We start from the raw sequence: 14,164 nt of genomic DNA, 5'->3' as shown, positions 1-14,164 counted from the left end.
TGCTCCTGCCCCGCTGCTCCTTTTCTCCTCTTGGCCCACGGTTCCGAGCTCAGCTCGGCCCCACCAGGACCCCAGGGTGGGGGTCAGAGGCGGGCCACTCACGGGCTTGACGTCCAGGAGGATGGAGGACTTGGCCACCAGCGCGGGCTTCTTGGCCTTCTTCTCCGCGTACTGCCGCAGCCTCTCCTCCCGCAGCCGGGCCGCCTCCTTGTCATCCTCCTCGTCGCTGCCGAACAAGTCAATGTCGTCGTCCTCGTCATCCTCCGCAGCGGCGGCCACTTTCTTGGGGGGCTCCACTTGGCGCATGGGAGACACGTGCTACCGGAGGGGAGGGGAGGCTGAGACCCACGCGCCCTGGCTGGTGGGCCTGGAGGACACGGGGGCCCAGGTGGCCGGCTCTCGCCGCTGCCCCGCAGGACCAGGCCAGGGCAGGCACGCGCTCACCTGGGTCTGTGGGGCTGCGGCCCGGTGGGCAGGTGAGCTTCTCTCCAGCACGCTCAGCCGAGCCTCCAGCTTGGAGACGGCCCGCTGCAGATCCTGCACCACTATGGAAGCAAAGGAGACGCTGGTCAGACAGCAGGGCTGGGATGGGACCCACTGCCGGGGCCGGGGCCAGGGCCGGGGCCTCACCGCCTCGCAGACTCTGGTTCTCCACCTCCAGGCTCGCGATCCGGGTGATGAGCTCACTGTGGTCTCCGCCAGGCCCGCTGGAGGCTCCGGAGCCCGAGCTCTGCGAGGCAGGGGGGGTGAGAGCTGAGCACTCCTGCCTGCTCCAAGGCCCCAGTCACAGCCCTGAGCTGGGAGGGAGGCATGGGTGATGGCAGACGGCGGCTCCTGTCAGTCCGCGGGGTCTACCTGCCATCCTCCACCCAGGAGAGGGACAGGAGCCCTGTGAGCATGAGGCCATGGCATGGTGACACTGAGGAGAGCAGAAAGCAGAGCGCCCAGGACAGCCCTGGCATGGAGGCTGCAGGAAGTCAGAGCCATGGCCGCCACTGCGCAGTAGAGTGGCCACAGCAGAGGACTGAGTCCCAGGGCAGCCTGCCTTGAGCTGGAAACGGGGCAGGGGGAGCAGCTGAGGGGCCGGTGCGGGCAGGGGAAAGGATCATGCCTGTGCAGGGGGCAGCCACCCTGCAGCAGCCAGCACAGCTCCTTGCCTCCCTGGGCCACGCGCCCACCGTCCAGTTCGCCAGGCCTACCCCTGAGGGCTCTGGGGGACGCAGGAAACCAAGCCTGGCCTGTCCCCTGACCACGCAGTGCTTCCTGGAGCTCACCTGTGGGGCACCACAGCTCAAGCCTGCATCCCACCCAGGGATGTACATGCACACGTGGCGTCACTCAGGCGAGCCACACCCCGGTGGGATGGCTCTAAGGACAGGGTGCACATGGCCTATTCCTGATGGCCACTGTCCCACTCCAGTGTCCAATCACAATAAAGACCTTGGGCTTGAGGCCCAACTGCCAAGCAGCCACAGGACAAGCCATGTGGCTTCCCCCACTGCTCTGCACACCCGACCATGGACATGCTGCCAGGTGCCCAGGTCTCTGTCACAGGCCAGCGGGCAGTGCAAGGCTGACGCTGTCTCCTGTGACCACCCCCCCCCCACTAGCTTACTCCTCACAGAGCACTGTGTGACGTGTGGCAGGGGAAGGGGCACTGAGCAGCTGCTGGGAACAGGACATGCTCTGCTCACATGCCTCTCCTCAGCTCGCCTGGCCCTAGCCACCAACTTGAGTCAACAAATGCCACACCGCCACCTGCAGCTCACAGAGCTGTGCTGGACCCACCCTCTCCAGACGGTCCCCCTGGGCCACCGTCACCAGCGTCACAGCACATGGCACCCCCAGCCCATCTCCCACAGCAAGTGGCTCTCAGTGCCATTCCCACTGAGGGGTGAAGGCCAGATCCTCCCGTTCCAGCTTGCCCGGCCCAGCCTCGCCAGCGGGCAAGTGAGCCAAGTCCTGGTGGCAGCTCAAGCCTCTGCCCTGCTGTGCCTACTGCCTGTCACAAGGCAGAGCCATCTGGCCTCTCTAGGAAGCCGGTGCCCCGGGGGCTGCCCACCCATTGCGCCCCACTCATTCCCAGGCAGGTGCGGGGAGCCCAGGGCCCCAGCCTCAGTGAGGCGGGTCCAGGCCACTTGGTCCGTTCACAGGTCCAGTCATAGCCCACGCCGGCAAGCCGAAGGCAGCCACCGTGTGGCCTCAGGGCAGTGCTGCACACCAAGGCTTTGAACCTGGGACCCATCATCCCCACCCCACCCCCACTCTGTGCCTGGCACCAAGCTTGGTTCCCAGGGACCTCTGGGTTCTGAGGTCCCAGTATCTGCTGAGCACTCCACCCGAACCCGAGCCTGGGGCTGTGTCAGCACTGTCCTCCCCGGGTCCCTGTCAGCGGCCAAATGAACGGTGTTCCTCTACCATCCACGTGGAAGCCTCTGCCAGCACCCTAAACGGAAATGTATTTGGAGGCGGAGCCTTTACGGTGGTGATCCAGTTATGAAGCCATTAGGGTGGTCCCAACCCAACGACTGGTGTCCATACAGCGGACACAGAGAGAAGATGACATAAAGATGCAGCAGGAAAACAGCCGTCTGCAAGAGGAGCCGGCCCCACCCACGCCGCGGTCTGGGACCCCACTTCTAGACTGTAAGAGAACGACTGTCTGTTGTTTAAGCTGCATGGCCTGTGGTGCTTTGTTGCGGCTGCCCAAGCCCACTGTCCCCAAGCCCCAGAAGCACGCCATAGCTGTCCCCAAAGACCAGGACCCGGCAGCCGACCCCTATGGGTGACGGTCTTGGAAGAGCCTGCAGCCCGAGCTGCTAAGCCCCGGCCACGAGGACCTCGTGCCAGCAGGTCCTGTGTCTGCCCGGCCTGACCCTGGTCGGTTGGAAGGCAAGTGGGAGGAACAAGGAGGGGCCAAGCACATGGCAGTGGCACCGCTTCCTGGGGGACACCCGGACCAGCTGTGCAGGCAGAAAGCGATCGCCCATGGCGAAAGGGACTTTGCAGAGCTGAGGAGATGGGAGAGGATCCTGGATTATCCAGGCAGGCCCAGTGTCATCACAAGGGTCCATGTGAGAAGCAGAAAGAGGACACGTCACAGAAGCAGACGTCAGAGTCCTAATACTGCTGGCCAGAAGCCACAGGCCAAGGACAGTGGGCAGCTTCCTGGAGTTGGAGAAAGCAAGGAAATGGACCATCTCCTGGGGTCTCCAGAAGGAACACAGCTGTGCCGACACAGCCAACATGTCCCAGAGGGAGAATGAACTCCTGGCTCCTATGGCCAGGAAGGTGGACAGCAGGTCTGCCACCTCCCAGGGACACAACCCCCTGCCAGGCTGAGACCGAGCTGGACATGGTCCTGTCCATGGACTGACCCCATGTGGGACCTGGCAGCCGAGCTGGGCCAGTTCTCTCATTTGAACTCGACATCCTGTGAACCCACCATCTGTCTGGGGAGGTCAAGGCCTGAGAGGGAGGCGGGCGTGCGGCAGACGCCAGCCTCGGTGCGCTCCTTAGCGGGGAGCAAGCAGGAAGGAACGGCCGGCAGGCGTGCACCTAGAGCAGGCGGGGCAGGAGGGAGACCCAGTGAGCATCAGCGAGCAAGTGAGAGGCACGGCAAGGATGAGCAGGGCTCTCCTGTGGTGGCCTGGGCCCAGGTCCGTGTCCTGGCAGGAACACAGCACCGCACACCTCGCCCTGACTCTGCTCTAAGGGCAAAATGTCGAGCAGCACTAGGGGAAAAGTCAGCTGCGCCGTTTGGCGTGAGGGCGGCGCCAGTGCAAGCCGCGGGCACCCGGCCGCGGTACTCACTCCGGCCAGGGATTTCTGGATGTTCTCTCTAGCTCTCGCAATGTCGCGGAGGATCACGCTGGCGCCGTTCTCCTGCAGACAAGTGCAGAAAGAACCAGTCTTTTCTTTCATTAAAAAAAATTTAATATCCAAAAACAAAAAGGAACCCTCATGTGGAGAGAGCGGTGTGCAGAGCGGGAGCTCAGCGGGGCAGCGAGGAGCGCGAGGTGCCAGAGTCCTGCGGCCGTGACGCCAGGCCCAGCCCAGGCCAGGGAGACGGAGTGGGCGTGCTGTCCCTTGCCGGGGCAGGAGCAGAGCCAGCACCCCAGGAGCCAGCCAGGGCCACCCCGCCAAAGACCCCGCCACCAGCACCTGGAGCAGAGCCCCTGGGTAGGACGTGCCTGTCCTCCTGGTGCCAACTCGGCCCCCGCGGCCGGGGGCGCAGCCCCTACCTGGCGTGAGGAGCCAGCCGCAGGCCCGTTCATCTGCTCGTAGAACTTCCTTTCTGCATCGTCATACTTGAACTTGTCGAACCAGATCTTCTCGTGCACAAGGAAGTTTGTAGCCATCTTCCTGCTGGGAGGGGAGGGAGAGGCTGAGGCAGCCTGGCCTGCGCCAGCGCCCCTTCCAACAGCCCAGATGCCAAGGGGGCAGGTAGGCTCTCCCAGTCCTTGGGTGACAAGGGCTCCAGGACAGAGCATGGGTGGCTCTCAGCCCAGGCGTGGAGCCTGTAAGTACCCGTCCCACACACAGTCGATGCTTGGATCTGTCTCCAACACCAGCGGCCCTCAAAATGGGGCCAGGAGCCTCTGGGGGTCCCCAAAGTCCTCCCTTTCCCAAGCACACACCTGTGCAAGGCCGGATTTATGCCAGACAACACATACCCACAGTCTGCACACAGAAGCAGGGGTGAGAACCCACTGCCTCCTACCAAGCCGACACTAGACTCCCAACACGTAGAACAAGGCCACTCACTCCCTGAATTTTTCTTATGGGAAAATTATTTGTCATAAAAATATGTTATCAAAGTTAACATGCAACAAGCTCAGTATTACTTTTCAACAAATGCTTTTAGCATTTAATTGTTAATGTGGTAAAAACGGATAGCTATGACAAAAGCTCTTTGGGGTTCCCTGAGCCCAGAAGTTGGGGAACTGCTGCTCTAGCCCTGGACAAGCAAACCATGACCCGAGAGCCACACCCAGCCCAGTTTTTGCAAATCGGTGCCCTGGCAGATGCCCACTGGCGGGGGGAGGGGGCAGCACAGACCGGGGCTCATAGAGCCTCTCCTGTTCCTCATCGAACTGGACAGAAACGGGCCCAGGCCACCACTGGACCTCACCCAGTGTCCCCTTAGTGACAGGGGGTGGGTCCAACGAGTCTCTTCCACCCTGACACCCATGAGGAGCCAGACCTCTCCACCACCCCCTCCACTGCCTGGCAGGGACACTCCACCCACGCGCCATCCCATGACACCGAGGCGGAACTGCCAAACCAGTGGATCACTCCACAGATGGGCAGCCGAGAGACTCCTGCGGGACTCAGGCCCAGGCCTTAAGTCGCTGCTGGCCCAGCCTGAGGCCCAGCCTGAGGCCCAGCCACCTGAACCCCAGCCCTCCAACCCTCCACCCCTGCTGTTCTTGCCATCTTCCCTAGGGTCCAATCCTCTCTGCCCACCTGCCCGGGTGCCGCTGGCTGGGAACCCCTTTCCTGGCCTCCAGAGGCCACTGCTGCTGCTGCCTGAAACCACCCTGGGGCAAGGCTCCTGGGTCTCCAGGCGCAAAGCAAGTGTGCCCCCTCCAGCAGATGTCCTTCGGACTCGGGCCACTTGACTGGCCGTGTGCTGGCATACCTGACACACCCACCTTACCTCAGAGGGGACAGCAGATGACGAGGGAGGCGGGGTGGACAAGCAGGGGGCCAGGCAGGGGCGTGCTGGCTCCCACGTCTTGCCCCACTGGGGCTCGGGGCCAGCAGCCTTTGCTACCCCCCAGGAGCTGCCTGGCCGCGGAAACCCTGCATGGGGCAGACTCAGCCCTGTGCCGACCCCTCCCAACAGCCCAGAACTTGGGGCGCCCCGAGGAGTGACCCTGGAGGCTGCACTGCCCAACTCGCTCCCGTAACCAACGTAGCCGGGTCCAGGTGTCTCGAGGACAGCCCTACTGGGGCAGGGGCAGGAAGGGGAACACAGGGGGCCCCAGCCTGGGCACCTGCCCAGCGTGTTTCTCCTACTTGGGTCTCAGGCTGGACATAGATGGGCCAGAACGGACACCGGGTCGCTGAGCCAGAGACGCGGCTTCGAGGCGCCAGGCCATGCGCAGGGCCTCGGCAGCATGGTGGCGGCACTCCGCACTGTCGTAGGCGGGCTTGCTGAGCCAGGGGGCCTCGGCATCCTTGTGCAGGAAGTACCAGTAGGGCAGGGCCGGGGGGACCTCCCCATCGACCCGCCGAGGCCCGGCCCGCTTGCTTCCCATGGTGGCGCGGCCCCGCCGATCTCTGCGGCCCCGCCTGGCGCCCTCGGCCTGGCTGGCCCGCTCCTGCAGGCGCACCTTCCCAGGCGGGTGGCCGTCGAACAGGGCCTCGTAGAAGCCCCTCTCGGCAGCGTCATACCGGGGCTTCTCCAGCCACACCTCCCGCACCAGCGCCTGAAGGCTGCCCAGTGCGGGCTGGCCATTGGCTGGTAGGCTGGGCTGGTGGGTGAGGGCCAGGTCAGGGGCGGGTGCCCGCTGGCCGGTGTCAGGAGCCCCCTGCCTGTTGCTCCCCTCTGCGGCCAACAGCAGAGCCTGAGACCACTCCACGAATGCCCGCTCAGCCTGGTCGAAGGCGGACTTGTTGACCCAGACACCCCAGGTGACATGGTGGCAAGCCATCTGGCTTCCGTGGGTACAGGGACCCCTGGGGCCAAGAGCAGGTGGCCGGGTGGCCTGAGCAGCCACGTCTGCCAGCCTCTGGCGGTATGAGCTCTCGGCCTGGTCGAAAAGTGGCTTGTCCAGCCAGACGTGGTCAGCTGAGAGGCCCACGAGGGCCAGGTCCGCCTGGCCGAGCCCGCTCTTCGGGGAGCGCTTCCTCTTCTGCAGGGGCCTCCTCCCACTGTGGCTCTTCCCGGGGTCGCCCGTGCAGCTGTCGGGGGCCTCTGCCTCCTCGGCGTCCTCCTGACCGGGCCCGTTCACGGCCGGCACCTCGGCCAGGAGCTGCGGGGCGGCGGCGGCTCGCACGGCCTGGCACTCGGCCGCCCCATGCTTCTGCTTGTCCTCCCAGGCGGTCTCCAGGGCGCAGGCCTTCCCGCTCCTCATCTTCCGCGCAGCGTTAAAGGCAAGCACAAGAAGGCGATTGAACGCAGTGAGCCCGCGGCCAGAGTCCCACCCCTCCCTCTGCGGCCTGACCAGTGGTGCCGGAGGGGCCTGGGGACGCTTCCCAATGGGGGTGCCATCACTCAACATGCAAGGGCCCAAGTCAAATCCACGGGTGCTCGGCAAGGCAGGAAACTAACATACAGACGTTGGGGTGTAAACACGTGTTCTTTTAACTCAGGCCTGTCTCTGCCAACCCCACAGGCACCAAGCTCTTCAAAGGGGTCTGGAGAACACTGACTCCAAACCTCTTTGGCCAGAAACTTCCGCCAGACTCTCCAGGCAGGGTCGCCAGGTCTGACATGGAATGCACTGTTAACGTGACTTTCGGACCAACAAACAGCCTTTAGGGAAAGCACTCCCCGGGGAATCCCTGAGGCTCCCTTACACCGCAGCTACTCCCTGCTCACCCGAAGTTCTGACTAGATGTCCTGTAGTTTGCTAAGTCTAGCCGCCTGGCCCGAGACAAGGGTTTTACGGAAAGCACTGTCTCTGGGGATGACCCATCACGGTGCACCCTGCCTGAGTCACCCACACCACCATCCAGAGTACCACACGTCTCAGGAGGAGCTGCCTAAGGTCTTAGAAATGGGACAGCCTCCCAGTGGGAGCTGGGAGCCGAGCGTGGAGGGCCCAGCCCAAGGCCACACAGGGAAGACACCAGGGAGGATGCTGGTGACCGCACACAGAGGAGCCGTGTGGCTCAGGCACTGACTGAGAATCAAGCTCCTTGGTCAGCTGCAGGCATCTCCGACCGGGAGGCGGTCAGCTCACACCTTTGGGTGCACTAAACTAATGGGGTCCCCGGGAATCTCCGAGCCCCAGGACGTTGGGATCCCACCCCTCACTTCAGCATCATCTGGTGTAAGGGGCACCATCATTTGGACAATGGGAGGCAGGTGGGTGGCTCTGTGCCCCACCTGCTACCTATGGCCGGTGGATAAGCCTCAGCTTCCTCGTTGGAGATGACCTGAGTCGTCTGCTCCAAGAGCTGCTGGCTTGACAGCGATGGCCTCACTCCCTTCCACACCCTGATCCTGCTGCTGGCACAGGGGCCCCTCCACCCTGCTCCCAGGCGTGGTGCTGTCGAAAGGCTGGCCCCCACTTGACAACGACAGAGGAGTCGGGGCCAGTCTGCTCAGGGGATGTGCCTAGGGTCCCCGAGCTCACAGTCGGCAGGCCTGTCTAGAGGGGTGGCTGTGATTGGCACGGGGGTTCCTTCCCAGCTACAGACCCGACTCCAGGGCCTGCTCCCCAACGCAGAAGCATCCTGCCGACTGACCGGCACCAGATGCTAACCTGCCAGGGGCTGAGCGGCTTTCCCTCGGGACACGCCCGCAGTCCGCCTCTGTGGATCGTGGCGGAGCCTAAGCGAGGGCAGACCCACCGGCCTGCAGAACACCTATCTACCTGCTGGGCCCCTGTTCCCAGGAGACGTGTCTCCGGAGGGAAGGCAATCTTCAACTCCACTCCCCTGGGGATGGAAGTCTCTCCTAACACCCCAAATGAAACCGAAACCTGACTTGTTACTCCAAGGGGCACATGGGTGAAGTCCCACAGCAGCCTAGCACTCGGGGAGACTGCCCCTGTACTCGAAGGGTGTGGGGGGTGCCTCTAATGGCACGTGCTACAGGCGAGGAGCCGGAGCCACCCCCAGCGCCTTCCTGCCCAGGCTGGCAGCAGCACTCACCAAGGCCAGGCTGACGACAGAGGCAGTGGTGGAAGCAGGAGCGTGTGCCCTGGAGGCAGGGCATTGTGACATCACCCACTGTTTCTGAGGGCTGGCCAGGCGGGGCTTCTGTGCCCTCTGACCTAACGCCAGGCCCCTTTGGCCCTGCCCACAGGCTGGCCTTCCAGTGCCCAAGCCCTGCCAGACTCTGTTGGCCTAAACGCTCCTTGGCTCCAACACAGACCAGGCTCTGCTCAGAGCTTTGGGGACCACAGTTCAGGGGAGGGGAAGCCACTTCTTAAGAGGCCTCTGAACAAGGCACAGGGCCTGCTGAGCTGCAGCTCCATGGCCTGCACCTGCACCTGCACCCAGCCCACCACTGAGGTAGGAGCTGGCCCCGCCCAGGGAAGCACCAGGACCAGCTTGCTGCTGCCGCCCCACCCAATGGGCCGTGGGGCCAGAGCCGGAATAGCGGCAGGTCCAGCTCCTGGAGCTCAGGAGAGAAAATGAGCCCAGCTGCTTCCCCCCGGTGCAGTGACGGCTGCACTGGGGGTCCCCTGGCTCAGGTGAAGGGTGCACGGGACAGGTGGTACTTACTTTCGCTCTGACCTCCTAGGACAGCATGAAGAGAAAGCAGCAAGGTTAGAGGCAGTCAGACAGGGCAGCCCGAGCAGGCTGGAGGGCCCTTCCAGAAGCTGCTTGGTGAGGCGTGCAGGCGCGTTTGGTGGAGGAGACAGACGGTGAGCACCAGAGAGCCCCGCCACCCAAATCCCAGGAGGCAGCGCTGCTCGATCATCACTTGAAACAGGCAGTTCCTGGGAGGCACAACCTGAACGCCCCGCCCACCTGTTCCTCGCTCCTGGTCGAAGGCGGACTTGTTGACCCAGACACCCCAGGTGACATGGTGGCAAGCCATCTGGCTTCCGTGGGTACAGGGACCCCTGGGGCCAAGAGCAGGTGGCCGGGTGGCCTGAGCAGCCACGTCTGCCAGCCTCTGGCGGTATGAGCTCTCGGCCTGGTCGAAAAGTGGCTTGTCCAGCCAGACGTGGTCAGCTGAGAGGCCCACGAGGGCCAGGTCCGCCTGGCCGAGCCCGCTCTTCGGGGAGCGCTTCCTCTTCTGCAGGGGCCTCCTCCCACTGTGGCTCTTCCCGGGGTCGCCCGTGCAGCTGTCGGGGGCCTCTGCCTCCTCGGCGTCCTCCTGACCGGGCCCGTTCACGGCCGGCGCCTCGGCCAGGAGCTGCGGGGCGGCGGCGGCTCGCACGGCCTGGCACTCGGCCGCCCCATGCTTCTGCTTGTCCTCCCAGGCGGTCTCCAGGGCGCAGGCCTTCCCGCTCCTCATCTTCCGCGCAGCGTTAAAGGCAAGCACAAGAAGGCGATTGAACGCAGTGAGCCCGCGGCCAGAGTCCCACCCCTCCCTCTGCGGCCTGACCAGTGGTGCCGGAGGGGCCTGGGGACGCTTCCCAATGGGGGTGCCATCACGCAACATGCAAGGGCCCAAGTCAAATCCACGGGTGCTCGGCAAGGCAGGAAACTAACATACAGACGTTGGGGTGTAAACACGTGTTCTTTTAACTCAGGCCTGTCTCTGCCAACCCCACAGGCACCAAGCTCTTCAAAGGGGTCTGGAGAACACTGACTCCAAACCTCTTTGGCCAGAAACTTCCGCCAGACTCTCCAGGCAGGGTCGCCAGGTCTGACATGGAATGCACTGTTAACGTGACTTTCGGACCAACAAACAGCCTTTAGGGAAAGCACTCCCCGGGGAATCCCGGAGGCTCCCTTACACCGCAGCTACTCCCTGCTCACCCGAAGTTCTGACTAGATGTCCTGTAGTTTGCTAAGTCTAGCCGCCTGGCCCGAGACAAGGGTCTTACGGAAAGCACTGTCTCTGGGGATGACCCATCATGGTGCACCCTGCCTGAGTCACCCACACCACCATCCAGAGTACCACACGTCTCAGGAGGAGCTGCCTAAGGTCTTAGAAATGGGACAGCCTCCCAGTGGGAGCTGGGAGCCGAGGGTGGAGGGCCCAGCCCAAGGCCACACAGGGAAGACACCAGGGAGGATGCTGGTGACCGCACACAGAGGAGCCGTGTGGCTCAGGCACTGACAGAATCAAGCTCCTTGGTCAGCTGCAGGCATCTCCGACCGGGAGGCGGTCAGCTCACACCTTTGGGTGCACTAAACTAATGGGGTCCCCGGGAATCTCCGAGCCCCAGGACGTTGGGACCCCACCCCTCACTTCAGCACCATCTGGTGTAAGGGGCACCATCATTTGGACAATGGGAGGCAGGTGGGTGGCTCTGTGCCCCACCTGCTACCTATGGCCGGTGGATAAGCCTCAGCTTCCTCGTTGGAGATGACCTGAGTCGTCTGCTCCAAGAGCTGCTGGCTTGACAGCGATGGCCTCACTCCCTTCCACACCCTGATCCTGCTGCTGGCACAGGGGCCCCTCCACCCTGCTCCCAGGCGTGGTGCTGTCGAAAGGCTGGCCCCCACTTGACAACGACAGAGGAGTCGGGGCCAGTCTGCTCAGGGGATGTGCCTAGGGTCCCCGAGCTCACAGTCGGCAGGCCTGTCTAGAGGGGTGGCTGTGATTGGCACGGGGGTTCCTTCCCAGCTACAGACCCGACTCCAGGGCCTGCTCCCCAACGCAGAAGCATCCTGCCGACTGACCGGCACCAGATGCTAACCTGCCAGGGGCTGAGCGGCTTTCCCTCGGGACACGCCCGCAGTCCGCCTCTGTGGATCGTGGCGGAGCCTAAGCGAGGGCAGACCCACCGGCCTGCAGAACACCTATCTACCTGCTGGGCCCCTGTTCCCAGGAGACGTGTCTCCGGAGGGAAGGCAATCTTCAACTCCACTCCCCTGGGGATGGAAGTCTCTCCTAACACCCCAAATGAAACCGAAACCTGACTTGTTACTCCAAGGGGCACATGGGTGAAGTCCCACAGCAGCCTAGCACTCGGGGAGACTGCCCCTGTACTCGAAGGGTGTGGGGGGTGCCTCTAATGGCACGTGCTACAGGCGAGGAGCCGGAGCCACCCCCAGCGCCTTCCTGCCCAGGCTGGCAGCAGCACTCACCAAGGCCAGGCTGACGACAGAGGCAGTGGTGGAAGCAGGAGCGTGTGCCCTGGAGGCAGGGCATTGTGACATCACCCACTGTTTCTGAGGGCTGGCCAGGCGGGGCTTCTGTGCCCTCTGACCTAACGCCAGGCCCCTTTGGCCCTGCCCACAGGCTGGCCTTCCAGTGCCCAAGCCCTGCCAGACTCTGTTGGCCTAAACGCTCCTTGGCTCCAACACAGACCAGGCTCTGCTCAGAGCTTTGGGGACCACAGTTCAGGGGAGGGGAAGCCACTTCTTAAGAGGCCTCTGAACAAGGCACAGGGCCTGCTGAGCTGCAGCTCCATGGCCTGCACCTGCACCTGCACCCAGCCCACCACTGAGGTAGGAGCTGGCCCCGCCCAGGGAAGCACCAGGACCAGCTTGCTGCTGCCGCCCCACCCAATGGGCCGTGGGGCCAGAGCCGGAATAGCGGCAGGTCCAGCTCCTGGAGCTCAGGAGAGAAAATGAGCCCAGCTGCTTCCCCCCGGTGCAGTGACGGCTGCACTGGGGGTCCCCTGGCTCAGGTGAAGGGTGCACGGGACAGGTGGTACTTACTTTCGCTCTGACCTCCTAGGACAGCATGAAGAGAAAGCAGCAAGGTTAGAGGCAGTCAGACAGGGCAGCCCGAGCAGGCTGGAGGGCCCTTCCAGAAGCTGCTTGGTGAGGCGTGCAGGCGCGTTTGGTGGAGGAGACAGACGGTGAGCACCAGAGAGCCCCGCCACCCAAATCCCAGGAGGCAGCGCTGCTCGATCATCACTTGAAACAGGCAGTTCCTGGGAGGCACAACCTGAACGCCCCGCCCACCTGTTCCTCGCTCATGCCAAGGCAACCGGGGACAGTTGAGCCGGCACCCTGAGCGCCCCCACGGTCCACCCGGAGCTGTGGAGGGGATCCCTACCCATCCCCGCTCCCCGCGCTGACACTGGGTCCAGACTGCCAGACAAGGTGCAGGATGATAAGGACCACTCCAGGGGTCTTGGCGTCCACACAGCCCTGGTGCCCATGCTGGGACACGGTGCTACCAAAGGGCTCTGAGGGGCAAAGTCTCCCTGGTATGTGTAAAATGCCAGGGAAAAACAGGCCACGGACACTCGGTGCCACACCCCAAATCCACAAGAGGTAACAGCCCAGGAAGTGAGGCCACATGCAGACTCTGCCTGCTGAGCACAGGGGACAAGACCTGCCTGCCCGCCCCGCCCCGCCGCCCCCTCTGCTGCTCAGCACCTGGAGTCCCCCTGCTCCAGCGGGAACCTGGCCACCCAGGTCCTTGCCTGACACCAAGTCACTGACGGACAGGGATGCACGCGGTGCCCTGAGGGGCAGACAAGCTGGTACCAAGGGGAGGCAGTGGGCCCTTGGGAGCGTGCAGGGGGTCCTGGGTGGCTCCCTGCAGGAGCAACACCCACCGCGAAGGCTTCTTAGGAGGCACAGTACCCAGAGGGGGTATGGGCATGGCTCTGGGGGAAGGGCCCTCCAGGGACACAGCAACAAGCCACTCCCACCCGTGAGCTTCACCGGGGAGACTGGCCACAGCTGAGGGCAGTAGAGCAACACCCAGGTGTGAAGCCGATGTTGAGAGGCCAGCGGCACCCACAGGGACACTACCAGCTCCCCGTGCCCTGCCGCTAGGTCTCCAGGGACAGCGGACAGCCCCCAGCAGCTCCGATGCAGACGTCCACCTCTACCTCCTCGACTCCCTCATCCCTGCATTCCCTGAGGACCTGCCCGAGCCGGTCCTTCCTGGCAGAAAGGCGAGCTGGAGTGGAGCCCTTCCCTGGCGGACACACCAGCCTGTGCTCTCCAGCAGGGACCCTCGTCACCCAGTCCCTCCAGGCGGCAGCAGTCACAGCTCAGAGCACAGGGAGGAAAACTTGCCAACACCAGGCCAAGGACCAGGAGTGGCCTTGAGGGTCCTGCTCACCTGCAGGGCAAAGAGCCGGGGGCTGCCCCCACCACGGCCCTGCCTCATCCACCAGGCTCAGCGAGACCTCTCCCCTCAGAGGGCACTGCCCCGCCGAGCTGCCTTGGGTTCTCGGGGGCCCCTGGTTTGGGAGGCCCCAAGGGGACCACGCTCTGCCTGGCCACCAGGAAGGCAGTGACGCAGCTGAGGTGGTCCTGGTTAGATGTGACCCTTCCTCTGCCACATGCCCAGCCCAGAACCCGGCGCACCAAGCCGTGTGCAGGCCCTGTGGGCTGCAGGCTTCTCGGCCTCCACGGAGCCGGGAGGGCAGTTTTTGTGGTGCCAGCA

The 14,164-nt window shown here is 63.8% G+C and overlaps 2 protein-coding genes across 2 annotated transcripts in view; both read right to left on the bottom strand.

The window, feature by feature from the left end:
• Window positions 1-6: 6 nt before the first annotated feature.
• Window positions 7-7,186, bottom strand: LOC105302017 (the record flags this gene model as incomplete). Its single annotated transcript, XM_011374948.2, has 6 exons — window positions 6,025-7,186; window positions 4,245-4,365; window positions 3,814-3,885; window positions 631-730; window positions 445-545; window positions 7-318 (listed from the first exon to the last, which is right to left on the bottom strand). Coding segments are annotated over exons 1-6 (1,767 nt in total), but the record flags the coding sequence as incomplete, so codon positions are not given.
• Window positions 7,187-9,463: 2,277 nt separating this feature from the next.
• The window catches only part of LOC105302016, a 6,943-nt gene continuing 2,242 nt past the window's right edge, over window positions 9,464-14,164 (bottom strand). The window contains exons 3-4 of the mRNA XM_023520287.1: window positions 12,472-12,486; window positions 9,464-10,150 (exon numbers count right to left, since the gene is read on the bottom strand). Coding sequence (XP_023376055.1) covers window positions 9,464-10,150 — 687 coding nt within the window. The 5' untranslated portion in view covers window positions 12,472-12,486. The remainder of the gene's footprint in view (window positions 10,151-12,471; window positions 12,487-14,164) is intronic.

This window comes from Pteropus vampyrus, unplaced genomic scaffold, assembly GCF_000151845.1.
Source record: "Pteropus vampyrus isolate Shadow unplaced genomic scaffold, Pvam_2.0 Scaffold256, whole genome shotgun sequence".
Lineage (NCBI taxonomy): Eukaryota > Metazoa > Chordata > Mammalia > Chiroptera > Pteropodidae > Pteropus > Pteropus vampyrus.
This window is presented reverse-complemented; position numbering and strand designations above follow the sequence as displayed.